The sequence below is a fragment of the Rhinoderma darwinii genome, chromosome 5 (genome assembly GCF_050947455.1).
Source record: "Rhinoderma darwinii isolate aRhiDar2 chromosome 5, aRhiDar2.hap1, whole genome shotgun sequence".
Lineage (NCBI taxonomy): Eukaryota > Metazoa > Chordata > Amphibia > Anura > Rhinodermatidae > Rhinoderma > Rhinoderma darwinii.
Window position 1 is genome coordinate 84,788,782 of NC_134691.1, and position 20,515 is coordinate 84,809,296.

A 20,515-nucleotide genomic window follows, 5' to 3' on the forward strand; every position below is an offset into this window, starting at 1 on the left:
AAAAATGGGAAAAGGCGTAGTTTTTTTTTTTTTTTACTACTAGTAACTTTATTTAACTTCTTTTTAACACATTCTAGTGTATTGTACCAGCAATCTAATGACTCTTTGAAGTCTCCTGGGGGGACTAATAGAATTTGTTAAAAAGAGGATCAAATAAAATTATTTGTGGCGAGAAAAATAAATACATTTTCCATTGTTTTTTTTCTCTAAAGTAATGTAAACCATAAACAAAATTGGTATTTCTGCATCCGTAAAAGTCCGAACTATTACAATATACCATTATTTAACTCGCACGGTGAACGCCGTAAAAATTTTAAATGTCGATAAGACCTCACACTGCTCCTTATACTATAAGTTACGGATCTGTATTTCCAGACAGTATTTCGGGATAGATGAAAATACGGTTGTTTGCATGGGGCCTTAAATACTGTCTGTAAATACGGATCCGTAGTCATCCGTATATACAGAAGGGTACGGTCCATATTGCATTCGTATTTGATCCGTAAAAAGAGAGTGAGGCTGCAAATAATGTCACCAATCTGTTGCATAGCAACACTTCCGTAAATACTGACGGTTTACAGATACACATCTGTAGCCGTCCATATTTACAAAAGCGCCCATAGGCTTCTATGGGAGAGTCCATGCCGTAATTACGGATGAGAATAGGACAGATTCTATAATTTTTTTTTTAGCACTGACACCCATCAGTAAAAATACTGAAAGGTGTCCGTGGCCAATAGAAATGAATGGGTCCGTAATTACTGATAAAATCTACGGTCTTGTGCATGGGGTCTAAAGGGTCTGAATACTTATGTCAATGCAATATTTTAGTTTATCCTTTTCAATAAATTAATAAAAATTACTAACATTCTGTTTTCACTTTGTCATTATGAGATAGTGAGTGCAGAATGATGGGGGAAAACGTGATTTTTTTTTTTTAGCACAAGGCCTCAACATAACAAAATGTGAGTAAGGGTATGTGCACACACACTAATTACGTCCGTAATTGACGGACGTATTTCGGCCGCAAGTACCGGACCGACCACAGTGCAGGGAGCCGGGCTCCTAGCATCATACTTATATATGACGCTAGGAGTCCCTGCTACTCCGTGGAACTGCTGTCCCGTACTGAAAACATGATTACAGTACGGGACAGTTGTCCTGCAGAGAGGCAGGGACTCCTAGCATCGTACATAACTATGATGCTAGGAGCCCGGCTCCCTGCACTGTGTTCGGTCCGGGACTTGCGGCCGAAATACGTCCGTCAATTACGGACGTAATTAGTGTGTGTGCACATACCCTAAATCTGAAGACTTTCCGAATGCATTGTATGTAATCCCTGTGATTTGTGTGTACTGTTCCCAGATAAATGATAAGTACTTCATAAATAGTGTCATACAGTGGCTAAAAGTGTCACAAAGTCCAGATAAATAGAGACTTAACCCCTTAACGCTCAGTGACGTACTATTCCGTCATGGAAACTATCCCGTTTGCGCTCCATGACCTAATAGTACGTCACGGGAGTAACAGCCATTTCAGCCATCCTCCCGACACATACAGGAGCTGTGACATCTGCTGAATCGTACAGCGGTTGCCGCAGCTCCTATAGCGGGGACGGATCGCTGTGTCCCCACTGATTAACCACTTAAAAGCTGTGTTCAATAGCGATCGCAGGCTTTTTAGCTTTTAAACCACCATCGACGGCCCGCTACATGATAGCGGCCAGCGATGGTGGCTATGGCAACCGGACGCCTAACAATGGCGTCCGGCTATGCCATCTACGGAAGCCTAGTTGGTCCTGACAAAGTCATGACCCACTATGCTTTCTGTCAGTGAGTAGCTGTCAGCTCAGATACACTGCACTACGCATGTAGTGCAGTGTATTAGAATTGCGATCAGGGCCTCCTGCCCTCAAGTCCCCTAGTGGGACAAAGTAATGAAGTAAAAAAAAAAGCTGTGTAAAAATAAAAGTTTTAAAAGTAAAAATCCCCCTTTTTCCCTTATCAGTCCTTTATTATTAATAAAAATATATAAATAAACAAACTATAAATAATTGGTATCGCCGCGTCCGTAACGGCCTGAACTACAACATTATTTCGTTATTTATCCCGCGCGGTGAACGCCGTAAAAGAAAATAATCACAATTGTTTGGTCACTTCACCTCCCAAAAAATGGAATAAAAAGAGATCAAAAAGTCGCATGTACCGAAAAATCGTCCTGATCGAAACTACAGTTCGTTACGTAAAAAAACAAGTCATCGCACGGCTTTCTTGATGGAAAAATAAAAACGTTATGGCTCTTAGAATAAGGCAACACAAAAAGTAAATGATTTTTTACACAACGTATTTTATTGTGCAAACGCCATAAGACATAAAAAAAATATATAAACATCTGGTATCGCCGTAATCGTATCACCACGCAGAATAAAGTGAATATGTCATTTATAGAGCACGGTGAACGCTGTAAAAAAAATAGAATAAAAAAACAATATTAGAATTGCTGTTTTTTAGTCACCACGCCACATGAATATAGAATAAAAACTGATCAAAAAGTCACATGCACCCCATGAAAACTACAATGAATTCCTCAAGGGGTGTAGTTTCCAAAATAGGGTCACTTTTTGGGGGTTTACACTGTTTTGGCACCACAAGACCTCTTCAAACCGGACATGGTGCCTAATAAAAAGGAGGGCTCAAAATCCACTAGGTGCTCCTTTGCTTCGGAGGCCGGTGCTTCTGTCCATTACCGCACTAGGGTCACATGTGGGATATTTCTCAAAACTGCAGAATCTAGGCAATACGTATTAAGTTGCGTTTCTCTGGTAAAAACGTATGTTTTACAGAAAAAAAAAATGGAATAAAAAGGATTTTCTGACAAAAATAAATAAATATGTAAATTTCACCTCTACTTTGCTTTAAATTCCTGTGAAACACCTAAAGGGTTAATGAACTTTCTATATGCTGTTGTGCATACTTTGAGGGGTCTAGTTTCTAAAATGGGGTTTCTAATATATGGGCCCCTCAAAGCAGCTTCAGAACTGAAGTGGAACCTAAAAAAAAAAAGAGGCAATACTTCGCTTCTTACATTATACTGATAATGAGCCGTGCCCACCCCGAGATGACCCCAGTTTTGACCGTTTGTATAAATGGATACCCCTATTAGAGCGTTTCAGTGCCCGGTTTTCCCAGCATTCACCACCGAGATGTGTATTTCTATTGATGAGTCCTTGGTACATTTTAAAGGGAGGCTTCAATTCCGCTAGTACCTGCCGAACAAGAGGGCAAAGTATGGCGTGAAAATGTATAAGCTGTGAGAGTGCATCAGGGTATACCTACAAATTTACAATATATGACGGGAAGGACACCAGTATTCAGCCCCCAGAATGCCCCCCCACCCCTTACTGCGAGTTAATGCAAAAATTGTGTGGGATTTGGTGCACCCACTGCTGGACCAGGGTTACCACCTCAACCTGGATAATTTTTATACCAGCGTGCCACTCGAGGTGCCTCGCTTCCAGAAGTACTGTGGCATGTGGCACTGCTAGAAGAAATCTGAGAGGCCTCCCTAAGACTCTGCTTGGGCAAACAAGAAGGGGTGAGAGCAGGGCACAATCTAGCAGCAACATATGGTGTGTCAAGTACAAGGACAAGAGAGATGTCACACCAGTACCCATGTACCAGTACAGAGACCCCCAAACCAGACTGCATCCTGGACTACAATATGTACATGGGAGGGGTGGACTTGTCAGATCAAGTCCTGAAGCCCTACAGCGCCATGCGGTGTGGTATAAGAAGCTGGCCATGCACATGATACAGATGGCATTATACAATGCGTACGTGCTATGTCGATGTACAGGCCAGACGGGAACTTTCCTGGAATTTCAAGAGGTGGTTATCACAAACCTAATCTTTAGGGACCAAGAAGGGGGGGCATCCAGTACTTCTGGAAGTGAGGCCACACGCATCGTACCAGGGCAACACTTTCCAGGAGAAGTTCCCCAAACTACCAAGAAGGAAAAAAAGTCAAAAGAGGTGCAAAGTCTGCTATAAGAGGGGGATAAAGGAGGACACAATATATCAATGTGACACGTGTCCCGAAAAAACCAGAGCTCTGTATGAAAGTGTTTTAAAATTTATCATAGATCCCTTGATTTTCAATATACCCCAGTCTTATTTACCCTGATGCACTCCGCACAGCTTATCCCCCTCATATTTCCCCTCTGGGCCCTGCTGTGTGCCCAGGCAGCTGATAACAGCCACATGTAGGGTATTGCAATACCCGGGAGAACCCACATTACAGTTTATGGGGTGTATGTCTCCGGTGGCGCATGCTGGGCACGATATATCGCACACTGAAATGGCATATATATATATATATATATATATATATATATATATATATATATATATTTGCAAATCTCACTCTGCGCTATCATTTACACAATACCTGGGGTCAAAATGCTCACTACACCTCTAGATGAATGCCTTAAGGGGTGCAGTTTTGAAAACGGGGTCACTTCTTGGGGGTTTCAACTGTACTGGTACCTCAGGGGCTTCTGCATACATGACTTCGCACCAGAAAATCCCCAGTAGGTCAAATGGTGGTCCTGTCCTTCTGAGCCCTCCCATGGGACCAAACGGCAGTTTATCACCACAAATGGGCTATTGCCGCACTCAGGACAAATTGGGCAACAAAATAGGGTATTTTATTCCTTGTGAAAATAAGAAATTTTGAGCCAAAGCTACATCTTATTGGAAAAAATTTAATTTTTTTTAATTCACAGCCCAATTCAAATTAATTATGTGAATAAACTGTGGGGTCTTAATGGTCAGAACACCCATAAATGAATTCCTTGAGGGGTGTAGTTTCCAAAATGGGGTAACTTCTAGTGGGTTTCCATTGCTTTGCTCCCCCTGGGCTCTGCAAATGCGACATGGCACCCGAAAACCAATCCAGCAAAATCTGGACTCCAAAGAACACATAGCGCTCCTTTCCTTCTGAGACCTCCCAAGGGCCCAAACGGCAGTTTATCACCACAAATGGGGTATTGCCGCACTCCGGACAAAGTAGGCCACTAAATTAGGTATTTTATTCCTTGTGAAAATAAGAAATTTTGATCAAAAATTACATCTTATTGGAAAAAATTTCATTTTTTTATTTTATTTCACAGCCCAATTCAAATATTTGCAGTGAAAAAACTGTTGGGTCAAAATGGTAACAACACCCATAAATTAATTCCTTGAGGGGTGTAGTTTCCAAAATGGGGTCACTTTTGGGGGATTCCTACTTTTTTGCCACCTCAACACCTCTTTAAACCTGGCATGCTGCCTAAAATATATTCTAATAAAAAGAGGCCCCAAAATCACTAGGTGCTTCTTTGCTTCTAGGGCTTGTGTTTTAGTCCACAAGAACACTAGAGCCACATGTGGGACATTTCTAAAAACTGCAGAATCTGGACAATACGTATTTACTATTGTTTCTCTGGTAAAACCTTCTGTGTTACAGAAAAAAATGGAATAAAATTGAAATTCAGCAAGAAAAATGAAATTTGCAAATTTCACCTCCACTTTGCTTTAATTCCTGTGAAATGCCTAAAGGGTTAAAAAACTTTCTAAATGCTGTTTTGAATACTATGAGGGTCTAGTTTTTAAAATGGGGTGTTTTAAGGGGGTTTCTAATACATAGGCCCCTCAAAGCTAAACTGAACAGGTACCTTAAAAAAAAGGCTTTTTAAATTTTCTTAAAAATATGAGAAATTGCTGTTTATGTTCTAAGCCTTGTAACATCCAAGAAAAATAAAAGAATGTTCAAAAAACGATGCAAATTAGTAGACATATGGGAAATGTGAACTAGTAACTATTTTGGGGGGTATAACCGTCTGTTTTACAAGCAGATGCATTTAAATTCAGAAAAATGCTATTTTTCGAAATTTTCTCTAAATTTAGCAATTTTTCACAAATAAACACTGAATATATCAACCAAATTTTACCACTAACATAAAGCCCAATGTCTCACGAGAAAACAATCTCAGAATTACTTGGATAGGTTTAAGCATTCCGGCGTTATTACCACATAAAGTGAAATATGTCAGATTTGAAAAATGGGCACTGAGCCTTCAGGCCCAAAGTAGGCTGCGTCCTTAAGGGGTTAAAGGTGTTTTCCCACGATTTGCGGGCGACACTCCGCTGCCATCCGAGCTGAAAATCACGGCAGTGCATACCACTGCGATCCTGTGTATGAGGCCTTAGAGATAACAGCAGGGAGGGGGAGGAGGTTGTACATGCAGATTAGAGAGTGAAAAGTGGTAGAGCATCCAAGTTTTCAGGTTAGCGGGAAACCACACAGGCTGTCTGTATCAAAGTGTAGATAGGGAGGAAAGCACAGGGGCAGGAGGGATCACCCGCTGTGTATCTGTATATAGGCACAGAAGAGAGATCCCAGGGACACTTTGCAGGGGGGGAGGGAAGCACACACGCATCAGCACAAGCAAGAAGAGATCCATCATGGACTGTAGAAGAAGAAGAAAGCCGTACAGAAATGAAGCTGTGCTAATACATGAGAGCTAGTGGATGCAGCAGAATCCTGGATTCACAGAACTCGGATTCAGCCTATATTACTGGGAGGGACAAGTCCACAGCAGAAAAGTCTGAAATTAGGAGCAGGTTGTAAACTGAATATCAGGGGGTCTGAATATGAATGAAGATTGCAGCCTGAAACTTAGTGTTTCTTTTTAACTCCAGGTACTTACTAGCATAGGCAAAAAATATTTTTTTTACGTCAAAAGTGTCCATATTTAAAAAAAAAAAAAAAAAAAAAATACAATCCTCACTGACCTGGATCAGGATGTGGTTTCCAGACACCTTGACATCTACTCTATGTGCATCTTCCAGGAGGCATCCTAAACAGGCACGTTCTTACTTTACTTTCTGGATGGGCCAGTGGGGTAACTACAGCTGTAGCAGCCATAACGATTGCTGTGGGGCCCGTGGCATGAGGGTGCCCGTGCCACCTGCCGTCACGGTCCCCCCCATGCCCCGTGGCGCCGCTAGCAGCTGGTATGGCTGCTACAGCAGTAGCTACGCCACATTCAACAGTATCTGCGTCCATACTATTGAATGCTATGGCAAAGCAGGGAGGTAGCCCTACAGGCAGGGCTGGCATTAGGGGGGCAATTTCCCAGGGCCCTCATCCTGCGGCTTGTCTGGGGCCTGAGGCAGTCTGCGCCACCCGGCCCATAACATTTTTTGGGATGTGCGGCACAGGCCCCCTCATGCCCGGTGGCGCCGCTAGCACCGGAGGGGGCCCCGGTGCTAGTGACAGCCACATTCACTTATATCCGCCTCCTTGCGATGCAGATACAAATGAATACTAATGTTGCCTTCAGAGTATAAGGTGCTGGGAAGACTTCCTGCGTAGGCCGGCGTGATGAAGTAACTGCATCACGCTGGTCGGCACAATCGTCGTCCCCCCCCCCTCCCCCCGGAGGATGTGCAGCACTCCGTCTTTCATGGGAATGGGGCAAGGTAAGTACAATTTTCTTTTGGCGGTTCGGCTGTGGACCACTATATTCAAGGGGGGAGCTGTGTGGCACAATATACAAGGTAGAAGTGCTGGGTAGCGCTGTATACAAGGTAGTGGGTGCTGTGTGGCACTATATACAAGGGGGTGCTGTGTGGCACTATTAACAAGGGGGGCTTTGTGGCACTATACTAGCGGGCTGTGTGGCACTATACTAAGGGGGCTATTTGGCACTATTTACAAGGGGAGGAGGACTGTGTGGCGCTATCTAGGGGGGGGGCTGTGTGTGGCGCTATCTACGGGGGCCCGTGTGGCACTATATGCAAGGGAGGCGGGCCGTGTGGCACTATACACAAGGGAGGGGGGCTGTGTGGCACTATATGCACGAGGGGGTTGTGTGGCACTATCTACTAAGGGCGATGGGGCACTAATTACAAGTTGGGTGTAACACTGTCTGCAGGGGGGCTGTATGGCACAATCTACAGGGGTGCACTATCTACAGGGGGGGGGGGGCTGTGTGTGGCACCGAGGGAAGGGGGGGGGGGGCAGTAAAAAGTTTGCTATGTGGCCCAGTCTGTCCTAGTTACGCCCCTGGCATTAGCCCTTGTAATAATAGTTGTTACATCGATGTTACCTTTACAATTGGATACAATCAGCTTAACCCGTTAGTGACCGGCCCATCGTGTTTTTACGTCAGTCACTAACGGGCCTTATTCCGATGCCATAGACTTTTTACGTCGCGGCATCGGAATAAGTAAACAGAGCAGGGTGCCGTCAAATCTCCCTGCTCTCAGCTGCCAGAGGCAGCTGAGGGCTGGGGGCGTCCCTGTTCTGCCGGGTGAGATCGATATTAGTATCGATTTCACCTGTTTAACCCCAAAGATGCGGTGCTCAATAGCGAGCACCGCATCTGAGTGGTTTTGGAGAGAGGGAGGGAGCTCCCTCTCTCTCCCACCGACACCCGGCGATACGATCGCCAAGTGTCAGTGTCTCCGATGGCAGCCGAGGGCCTAATAAAGGCCCCCAGGTCTGCCTGGAGCGAATGCCTGCTAGAGCATGCCTCTGGCATGACCTAGCAGATGACTGTCCGTTTTAAACGGACAGGCATAATACACTGCAATACAGAAGTATTGCAGTGTATTATAATAGCGATCGCAGAATCGCATATTAAAGTCCCCTAGTGGGACTAGTAAAAAAAAAAAAGAAGTTTAATAAAAAAAATCTGAAAAAAAAATTAACCCACTTTTTCCCCTTACAAACTGCTTTAGTATTAAAAAAACAAAATAAAGTAAAAAAGTTACACATATTTGGTATCGCCGCGTCCGTAACGACCCCGACTATAAATCTATTACATTACTTAACCCGCACGGTGAACGGCGTAAAAAATTAAATAAAAAAAGATGGAAAAATTGCTGTTTTCTGTGAGTCCGGACTTTAAAAAAAATGTGATTAAAAAGTGATCAAAAAGTCGCATCAACTCAAAAATGGTACCAATAAAAACTACAAGTCGTCCCGCAAAAAAAATGCCCTCATACAACTGCATCAGCAAAAAATAAAAACGTTACGGCTCTTCAAATATGGAGACACAAAAACAAATAATTTTGAAAAAGAAGATTTTTTTCACTGTGTAAAAGTAGTAAAACATACAAAAACTATACAAATTTGGTATCGTTGCAATCGTAACAACCCGCTGAATAAAGTTGTGTTATTTATACCACACGGTAAACGGCGTAGATTTAGGACGCAAAAAAGAGTGGCGAAATTTCAGATTTTTTTCTATTCCCCCGCCCCAAAAAAAAAGTTAATAAAAGTTAATCAATAAATAATATGTACCTCAAAATGGTGCTATTAAAAAATACAACTTGTCCCGCAAAAAACAAAACCTTATACAGCTATGTCGACGCAAAAATAAAAAGGTTATAGCTCTTGGAATGCGACGATGGAAAAACTAAAAAAATGGCTTGGTCATTAACGTCTAAAATAGGCTGGTCATTAAGGGGTTAAATGTTTTCCATTGTCAGTTATTGTTGTAGAATTCTTGCATTTATTTGCCAGTTCAATTAATTAATGATTTCATTTATGGGTCTGTTAGGTCAAGTCCCGACTTGTTGGACTTTTTCCACCTGGGATATTGCCTTGATTCTGCAGCAAAACCCACTTGTATTACATGCAGATTTTGCTGTGGATTCCACCCTATGCATTGAAAATGTAAAATCCACAATGAAAATCTGCGAGATTTCAGCATGCTGTAGATTTAAAAATATTTCCGTGCCGAAGTCCGTGTGTCTGAACGTGGTCTTAGGGTATGTTCACACGTAGTCAACAAAAACGTCTGAAAATCCAGAGATGTTTTCAAGGGAAAACAGACCCTGCTTTTCAGGCGTTTTTTTACCAACTCGCATTTTTCGCTGCGTTTTTTACGTCCGTTTTTGGAGCTATTTTCATTGGAGTCTATGAGAAAACAGCTTCAAAAACGTTCAAAGAAGTGTCCTGCACTTCTTTTGACGAGGCTGTATTTTTACGCGTCGTCGTTTGACAGCTGTCAAACGACGACGCGTAAATAACAGGTCGTCTGCACAGTACGTCGGCAAACCCATTCTAATGAATGGGCAGATGTTTGCCGAAGTATTGGAGCCCTATTTTCAGACGTAAAACGAGGCATAATACGCCTCGTATACGTCTGAAATTTGGCCGTGTGAACATACCCTCATTGTATAGAATTGTTTTTACCTCCATGGCCAGCTTTATATTGATATTCATTATACATTTTAAAGGGGTTTTCCATTCCGGAGAAATTGATGGCCTATCCCCGGGATATGTCATTAATATGTGATCGGCCAGCGTCCAACTCCTGGCACCCCAGCCGTTCAGCTGTGTTACGGGGCTGCAGCGCTCGTACAAGCGCTGCTTCCCCTTCGTTTCCTTAACTGCTCACGCTGTGAACCGCTGATAGTTGTAGCGGCGGTTCACGGTATTGCAGCCTTCTCCCATTCACTTCAATGGGAATTGGATGTGATACTGTGAACCGCCGCTACAAGTGTCAGCAATTCACAGTGTGAGCAGTAAAGGAAATGAAGGGGAAGCAGCGCTTGTACGATCGCTGCGACCCCTTCAAAACAACTGATCGGCTGGGGTGCCGGGAGTTGGACGATGGCCGATCACATTTTCTGAGGATAAGCCATCAATTTCTCAGAACTGGTAAACCCCTTTAATTTCCACATGGGTGATTCTGATATCATAAGATTATATTAATAAATGGTTTATATGCAATTCTCTAGTATATCCTTGTATTCAGTAAATCCTTTTATCTACTAAAACAGACTTTGTCATTTCAAACACTATTTTATTGAGCTCCATTTCTTCTATCGATCTAATCTATCTTTGTATTTTGCCCCATGGCTCGTGATAAGTACCTGAGAGCCAGCAGAAATGGAAGGCGATTTGCAGTCTTTGGTATTTAGGTCAATACTTCCCTTTAAGACACTGAATCCTAGCTATTTAGCACATAGTTTGCTCAGATTAAAATCAAGCTGAAATCATATGGTAGGCACATAATTACAGTTCATATAAAAGTATTTACCGAAATTTACTTTTTATTTATCGTGGTACAACATTGAATTATATATATAAATTTTTTTTTTAAATTATTATTGTGATCAAGAAAAAGTGAAAATTTTCTATATTCATCTGGTTTTATGTATATAAAGCTTAAAAGGGATTGTACAAGAATCGATAATTATCAGGTTCTAATTGTTTGATCACTGTGGGCCCTATTACTAGGACCCCCATCAATCACGAGAATGGGAGAACCAGACCCCCAGTTTTTTTCTCACTGTCCCATCGCAGTGAGGAGGAGCTTAAATGGACAGGCAGTCAAGCATGCGCCTGCCGCTCTATTCTATGTCTATTGGACTGACAGAAACAGCTGAGCGATGTACTTTATTTTGTTTCTGTTCTTCGTATAGACTTTGAATGGAGTGGCATTCAAAGTTCTTTTCATGGCAGTCGAGCAGTGAGGAGGAACGGGGGATTCGGGACACTTATTTTCACGATCTGTAAGGCCACCAGCGATCAGACAATTCTTACCTATCCTATGAATAGGTGATAATTGGTGATTCTAGGAATAACCCCGTAATCACTCTATAAATGAAAACGTCTACAACTTTGTGCTTCAGTTCCTCATCATTTTCAAGATCCAGGCTGTCCTCTGCCAACTAGGGTTGTCACCATACCAGAATTTGGACTTCGATACCGATACTTTGTGTAGTATTGCGATTTCGATGCCAACAGTAATAAAAAAAAAAAGTTCTTCCATTTTCTGATGTGAGGCACGTGGTGTGATGAAGTTTGAACCTCCACGTGCCTCACATTAAGGGTATGTTCACACGCAAACTCAAAAACGTCTGAAAATACAGAGCTGTTTTTAAGGGAAAATCGCTCCTGATTTTCAGACGTTTTTGAAGCCACTCTCGATTTTTGCTATGTTTTTTACGGCCGTTTTTGGAGCTTTTTTCAATAGTCTATGAAAAACCGCTCCAAAAACGTCCCAAGAAGTATCCTGCACTTCTTTTTCGCAGCCGTCTTTTTACGCGCCAGTTTTTCAAAACGTACGTGTAAATAAACGGCCCATCGGAACGGGCAGATGTTTGGAGGCGTCCTGCTTCCGATATTTCGGCCGTTTGCAGCCCGAAAAATGGCCAAAAACACTCTGTGTAAAAATCACCCTAATAGTAATTAACCCCATCATGTTCCTCAGTCATAATGGACAATATTGGGTTAAAGTGTGAGGTACATGATCGGGTTAATTACTATTAATGTGAGGCACATGGAGGTTCAAAATTCATAATCCCTCGTGCCTCACATTAATAAGTGAGAGCCGTTTTTATATAATTTTATAACAGCGTAAACATGAATGACGCTATAAATGTGTTCTTACGGTCGTGACGATACCGAATGTGTATTTCTTATGTAGAGACTTATTTTAATTTTTATTGTAATGTGTGTTTTTTTTAATTTAACATTCCTTTTTTTATTTTTAAACTTTAATGTACTGACATATATCTATATGCCAGTACATTAGCCTGTGTACTGATCGTATACAGGCAGTTGTTAGGACATACCTCAGTATGCCCTAACAACAGGAAATATGGTCAGACAGCACTGCGGTCCTTCAATGGACCCTGGGCTGTCTGCCCATATATGGTATGGCCCTCGAGCGTGTCATAGGAATTCCCTGTAACGTGATCCAAAGGGCATCGCCCCTTCTCATTTTCCCCCGAATGCTGCGATGGTAGTCCGCTTTGATCGCACCATTCAGGGGAATAACTGTGGAGATGAGAGGTTTCTCTGATCTCCGCCGTTACAGCGGGATTGTGGCTGTGTAATACAGCCATTGCCCCGCTCCTGACAATAAGTGCGTGCGCGGTCAGCATGAGGTGATGCGGCCGGCGCTGCACTAACGAGTGTTGGCGCTGGCACTGAAGACAGAACATGGGGGTGTTTTGCAGTGCGCCCGCCATGTTCTGTCTTTAGTGCCGGTGCTCATTTCTGCAGTGCTGGTCACATCACCTCATGCTGACCGCGCACACTTCTCAGGAGCGGGGCAATGGCTGTGTTACACAGCCGCAGCCCCGCTCTTATACATTCATGTGTTACTATACTGAGCTGTGCGGCCGCACAGCTTAGTATCGAAATACATGAAATAACGGTATCGAACCGTTTGAGGGTGCACGGTATCGAAACAGGATCGAAGTTTCGATGCATCGTGCATCCCTACTGCCGACCATAATTTGTTTTAACTCTTCTATATGTGCCTTATTTTAGGTTGGATTTGCCGTTTCCTAGTTTGTGATGTTCCTTCCATCCTGAAAATACTGGCAGCTGCAATGTATGGGCAGGTTAATGAATAATACTTAAGTATCTACGTCATGCTGTAAGATGCACAGATGAATGGCGCATTGATCATTTGGTGAGTATGTTGGTGAATACCCTACACTAGTGAATTTGGTGTACACCTGTAAAAACATTAATAGAGGTATTGGGCATCGAACATTGCCAATCCAGGGCAGCAGTAGCTTACAAATAAATGTCCCAGCAAATATGACAGGTACATTTGAACATTTCATTCAGGCCTAGTATACTCATTTGGTGCATAATAAAATAACGTTTCAAAATAAATGAAATCTCACTTTCGCTACATTTTACCCTTTAGAGAAACTTCTCTATAGTGGACAGTTGGTCTGACCTGACGTCGGCTGTTATAAGGCTTTCGGAGTGGAAAATGTTGCATGCACTTTATAAATGTGACAAATGCTTGCATTATATTGAAGGCTATGGACACCTTTGACATGGAAAGAAATTAGTTTTACATCTGTTAGTGCAATTGGTTTAACTCTAGGTAACCCCTAAGTATCAGCCTGCAATCTTCAGACCTCCTGATATTCTGTTTACAACCTGCTCTATTTTCAGACTCTTCTCCTGTGGACGTGTTCTCCCTGGATGTGAGTTCTGTGAAGGATGCTGCCGCCTTCACTATCTCTCATGTATCGGCACAGCTTCATTCTTGTACTGCTTCCACTTCTAGAGACACTTATACAGCCCATGTGTAATCTCCTGTGCGGGCACAGTTTGCCTGTATGCGATTTCCCCCCCCCCCCCCCCCTCCATCTGCAGATTCTGATCTGTATGTGCTCTACTTCCTATCTTCACTATGATACGGTACAGCTTGTCTCCTTGTAGAGAAAAGTATCTCTGACATATGGCGCTGGACAGAGCACCGAACAGCGGCACATGGAGTCCCCATATGTATGAGGTCTTAGCCACATACAAAAATGTCAGACAGCTGCTATATAAATGGCATTTACATCGACTAAAAAAGAAAAAAAAAGTAATGTGGCCTCAAATAAAGTTGTCACCAAATTTTACTTCCCAATTGTCAATTTTTAAAGTGAACCATCACTTTCTGTCACTTTATAGGTTTTTATTGTACTGTGTGGGCTGGTTAAAGTGTAATCAACCGTGAGAAATAGTGGCACTTCGCTCTGTTATGGGCCCTGGTGCAGTAGGTTTAAAGCGTAACTAAACGTTCAATCAACTTTTTATTTTCTAGCAGCATGTGTAATTAATATACTTTATTAATGAATTTGGGCTCCTTTTTGTGTTAGATCTGTTTTAAATGGCCACTCTGACACTTTTCTACCACATTTTATTTCTTGTATTTCTCCTGTTACTAGCAGAAATCCGTACACCGTTTGAATGTATCAGTGTACGGATTCTGCTGCCTGTGAGTACAGGTGGGTGGTGGCCCCATCCTGACATAAGATGTGCACACCCCCATCGTGACGTCAGGAAGGTCTCTCTGCCTCTATACACTACACAGTTCATGGAAGAGACTGTGTGCACTGGTCTCTATGATTCTCTCCCTGTCTCAGGACACTGTAATCTGAGCTGCTAATTAGCATCAGATAAGACTAGGACTGCTCCGTCCGTCCCCCCTCGCCTCCAAGCACCCTGCCGTCCTGTCTTATCTTCCCTGCACTTGCCAGGGAAAGTGAAAAACTCTGATTGTTTTCCTCTGGAGTGTGCAGAGATATTCACATCTCTGTATATAATGTGTTGTGTTGTGCCGTGCTGTGCATAGCTCAGTGCAGGCTCACAGTATTGTAATGATCACCTCAGAGTTCACTGCCCATGAAAGATACATACAAATCGTAACATCACACACAGTAACACGCCCCTAGACACGCCCCTAGACACGCCCCTAGACACGCTCCTACACACGCCCCTAGCAACCGGCCAGAATGAGGAAGTGTGAAAAAATAGATGTGGACGGTTTCACAAGAAAAAAAGCTGCAAAAAAGGTACTTTGAAGTGAAAAAAATTGCTAGGAGTAATGTATTCACATAGAGGGACGTAATAGCAGTTTAAATATTTTTTTTTTTGCAAATGTTTAGCTACGCTTTAAGTGACTGGCAATGTGACATGTTGTTCCATGTTTACGAAGAAGTACGGTCATCATGAACTTCTCAGAATCATGTAGCACTCTGTGCCTCATGCCTCAATCGTATTAGAATTTCATAGTAAACCAAGTAAAGTGATGCGAAAATGTTGAGGCAAGAAAAATGACTGAATACACCATATAATAATGTAGGAAACAATTCCTCTGATGCGTGTGTTTGCTTCCACAGACACCAATACTTAAAGGGGTTTTCCCATAATCATTATTTATCACCTATCCACAGGATATGTGACAAGTATCTGATCCCTGGGGGTCCAACCGCTGGGACACCCACCGATCATAAGAACAGGCTTACGTTGCCGTTCCTGGGAGTCCCATAGGCATGGGAACGGTAGTGCGCATGCTCGACCAGTTCTCCATTCATTCCTATGCGGCTGCTGAGCTCTACATTCAGCAGCCCCATAGAAATGAATGGAGCAGAGGTCGAGCATGCGCACTACCTCTCTATTTCTATGGGGCTCCCAGGAACGGTAAGGTAAGCCTGTTCTCGTGATCGGTGGAGGGCCCAGCGTTCGGACCCCCAGCGATCAGATATTTATCACCCATCCTGTGGATAAATTATAAATAAGGATTATGGGGAAAATCCCTTTAATATCTGTTGCAAATAGATGAATCCATACACATATGGAGGACATAAATAAAAACTAGTGATTCATATATTTTTTTTACTGATCTTTGCATTGATCAGAAGGATTTTTCACAGGTAAAACTATCCGAATTGTTGCAGATATCTTGCAATTTCTACAACTATAACAACCAGCTTGCTGATTGGACAAAATATTAGTGTGGGGAATTAATTTGTGCATAGGCCGCTTTAGCCACTGCTTAATAGTCAAGTTTGGAGAGAAATTCTGAAATTTCAACTTATCTGTTGACGTTTGTTTTAGGATGGAGAACAGAAGCCTCTGAGATTGCCTGTCTGTGCCTTGGGTTCAACTTGAAGATGCAAGCTCAGAACAGGTCATGTGACATCGGCCCATCGCTCACCTATCTAACCTGCCTCCTAGAGAACCTTCTGGAATGGCTAGAGTTAGATAATTTGGAGGATTATCTAAATTACCTAGACTACCTCATGTGGGTCTTCACACCACTAATAATAGTATTCGTTCTGCCCTTCATTATTGTCCTTCTTCTGTACTTGTCCATCCTTTTTCTCCACGTGTACAAGCGCAAAAACGAACTGAAAGAAGCATATTCCAACAGTATATGGGATGGCGCTCGGAAAACATTGGCGACACTTTGGGATGGGCATGCTACAATATGGCATGGTAAAAATGAACACTTGTTAGCAATAATGACAACAGTAGTAGATTTTGAAACTGGGTTTATTGTAACATATTGTGGGACAAATGCTTTTAACCAAGAGGTATTGGGGAATTCTAGACTAGCATCATGGGCTATTATTAAAGGGGTTTTCCCATGAGAGACATTTATGACATATCCACAGGATATGTCAGATAGATGCGGATCCCACCCCTGGGACCCGCGCCTATCTCTAGAACGGGGCCCCCTAAACCCTGTTCTACCTTTTTTTTCTGCTCCCTCTGCTTCCCCGGCCACTGTGGATGTGTCATAAATGTCTCTCATGGGAAAACCCCTTTAAAGAATAATGTAGAGGCTCCTGTGTATACCTTGTATATACCTGTTTTAGTTAATGTTCCATTTGTTCTACTTTTCTGCCATCTTGGTTCCTTCTTCCCCTCGGATATGGTTCCATTAATTCAGACTACATTTCCCATGATGCTTCTGACTTTGCAGAGGGGGCGGAGTCTTATCACACTGCACTTGCTCTGAGTCCTATCTAAGTGCAGCAAGTGATAGATCAGTGACATATGACTTCTGTCCTCCTGCTGCAGTCTCAGTATCCTATGTAGCTCCAGCCTGTCTTCTCTGCATTCTGCTTGTGATAGATTTCTCCATGTCAGTCCTTAAAAGCAGGAGACAGTGAGGAGCAGCATCTCATAGAAATACCCTGGACTCTCTGCACACACAGATAGCATGAACAGTCAGTGTGATTCAGGGGAGCTTTATAACTGCAGCAAATCATTGTATGGGCTCACCTATTATACACGGCACTCCTGCTTCCTTAGCTAGGGCATAGATAAATTCTTCAACAGCACAATATGCATGGACAGACATACGGAGGAACAAGAGTGGATGAGGAGGGGTCTCAGTGCTGTCAGGAGGGATTTGATTGGTGATGATGTAAACCTGTAGTTTAGTTCAGTAACACAAGTAAACTCTGTCTTACCATAAAGACCCTGAGATCAACACTTGGGAACTGGATCTAAACTGAACCTGTTTTAGGAAGTTTGAACAATTCTAATGTTCTATTATTTTAACCTTATTTATATGTTCATGTAGAAATCCTTTAAAGGGGTCTTCTACAGGATATACCATAAAAACTTGATAAGGACGGGTCCCTTTTCTGGGACCCTTATCTATCTGGGGAACGGGAGTCCAATTACCAGCCACCACACTGTCTATTGATGAGGGTTATGAAATGAGCAAAGTGTTGCCACTCTCCCCTGATATCTTAAGGGTATGTTCACATGTAACAGAAATTATGCAGCAGAAAGCCACAGCACTACAACTCCTCAAGGATTAAGTAGGGCTGTCTGAGATCAGTAAAAAAAAATAAAAAAAAATTTTCATAAAAAGTGCCACGAGCGGTGTATGGAATTTCAGGTCAGCCCCATACGTTTGAACCTGAGCTGCAATACCGAATACAGCCCATGAGCAAGAGTGGCGCTGTTTTCTTTTGTCAAGCAACCCCTTTAAAGTTCTAAAAATATTACTGGAACTTTTATGGAAAAAAAAAATAGATTTTTATTTGTGGGTTCAATACAATTTAACATGAATAATGCTATATCGTGGAATTAGCTACTGATTAGTAGTATATATTGTCCAATGATAATATCATTTCCTGTATGTTACATAGTGGGTTATACTCTGTTTATTGCTCAGATATTACCCCTCCTCATGACGCTCCCTTGACTGTTTCTCTACCTTGCATAGAGTTGTATCAGGCGGCAGCGTGAACGCTTGGCCACCACTCCATGCAACTCTTCCTCACTGCGGCCTCCTGGTAAGCAGCCATATGGGTTCCTCATTCTAGCAATCTATGGGGGTCAGACCCCCACCGATTTTCCATTAATAACTTAAGTAATTAAAAAGATAAAAATTACAGATTCAGTTTAGGGGTTTTTCCGGAGGTGACCGTCTCTTTTTAAATGTTTTTGGTGAGAATACTTGCTTGGAAGCTCAGTATTAGTAAGGCCTCATTCACGAGATGGTATTTACCTATTATCTCTGAGTTTGGAAGGTCCTAAATACGTAAATAATATTAGTCCATACAATTATTTACTTGGTCATGCTTTTTATGTGCTTATTTCAGATATGCAGAATGTTCTACTATTTTCTGGTACCTGTCTTGAAAAAACATGCAACTTGTGATAGGGCAATGGTAGAAGAAAATCACTAAAAAAACTGACACAACACAAAGCTTATAAAAATCAATCCATAAATATCGAGGTAAATATGGACTAAACAGTCCGTATTCTGAGTCCACATTTACTTCTTTATCTCAATTGTTCTTTGGTACAGCTGTGTGAATGAGAGCTACGCCAATTTTATTTAACCAGCTGTAACATTTTATAAAAACAACATCAGAAATACCGTATATGTCGGCGTATAAGACGACTGGGCGTATAAGACGACCCCCAACTTTTACCCTTAAAATATAGAATTTAAGATATACTCACCATTTCGTGCAGGAGCGCTTCACTATGGCCATCGGCGGCAGGACCCAGGACTCTCTGTCTCTTTGAACTCGCGCATGCGCAGATAGGCTGCTTCATCGCGCGAGATCTGAGAGGCAGGGAATGAGAGGAAAGGGCGGGCCAGAGGATCTTACAGAGATGTTCCCTGGCGGCTAATACCGGCTTCCCTCAGATCCGTGGCGGATTCCGTGCATCCCGGGAGCCTGTGTACCGGACTGCAGGCTCACAAGGTAACACACAACCTGTGTGTAGACAATATGTAGACTAGGGATGTCACGATACCAGAATTTGGACTTCGATACCGATACTTCGTTTAGTATTGCGATTTCGATACCAGTTTCGATACTTTTGCCAACAGTAATAAAAAAAAATTCTTCCGTTTTCTGATGTGAGGCGCGACGTGTGATGAATTTTGAACGCGCCTCACATTAATAGTAATTAATCCCATCATGTTTCTCAGTCATATTGGGTTAATGTGCGAGGTACATGATGGGGTTAATTACTATTAATGTGAGGAACATGGAGGGTAAATTCATCGCACCTCATGCCTCACATTAATAAGTGAATGAAAGCCGTGATTATTTCATTTTTTTATTTTAATGTTTATTGTAAAAAAGGTGAAGGTGTATTTTTTTTAAAATTTAACAATACTTTGTTTTTACTTTATTTTTAAACTTTTATGTACTGACATATATCAGATATGTGCCAGTACATTAACCTGTGGACGGATAATACACAGGCAGTTGTTAGGACATACTTGGGTATGTCCTAACAACATGAAATATGGTAAGACAGCCCTGGGGTCCGTCAATAGACCCTGGGCTGTCTGCCCATATATGGTATGGCCCTCGATCGCGTCACAGGAATTCCCTGTGACGCGATCCAGGGGCATCCCCCCTTCTCACTTTCCCCTGAATGCTGCAGTCAGCTGTGATCGCAGCATTCAGGGGAATAACGGCGGAGATGAGAGGTTTCTCTGATCTCCGCCGTTATAGCGCGGGGCTGCGGCTGTGTAATACAGCCATTGCCCCGCTCCTGACAGGAAGTGCGCGCGCGGTCAGCATGAGGTGATGCGGCCGGCGCTGCACTAATGAGCGGCAGTTCAGGCACTGAAGACAGAACATGGGGGTGTTTTGTAGCGCGCCCGCCATGTTCTGTCTCCAGTGCCGCCGCTCATTAGTGCAGCGCTGGCCGCATT

General features: G+C 42.7%; 1 protein-coding gene across 5 annotated transcripts in view; it reads left to right on the forward strand.

The window, feature by feature from the left end:
- The window catches only part of TMEM68 (transmembrane protein 68), an 86,718-nt gene that overhangs the window by 24,453 nt on the left and 41,750 nt on the right, over nt 1-20,515 (forward strand). For 4 of the 5 annotated variants that reach the window (XM_075826235.1, XM_075826237.1, XM_075826239.1 and 1 more), the window contains exons 2-3: nt 13,342-13,486; nt 16,423-16,803. In XM_075826235.1, the coding sequence (XP_075682350.1) occupies nt 16,479-16,803 (325 nt within the window). In that variant the 5' untranslated portion in view covers nt 13,342-13,486; nt 16,423-16,478. Of the gene's footprint in view, nt 1-13,341; nt 13,487-13,986; nt 14,019-16,422; nt 16,804-20,515 lie in introns of all 5 variants that reach the window. The other variant, XM_075826236.1, reaches the window with a different exon arrangement.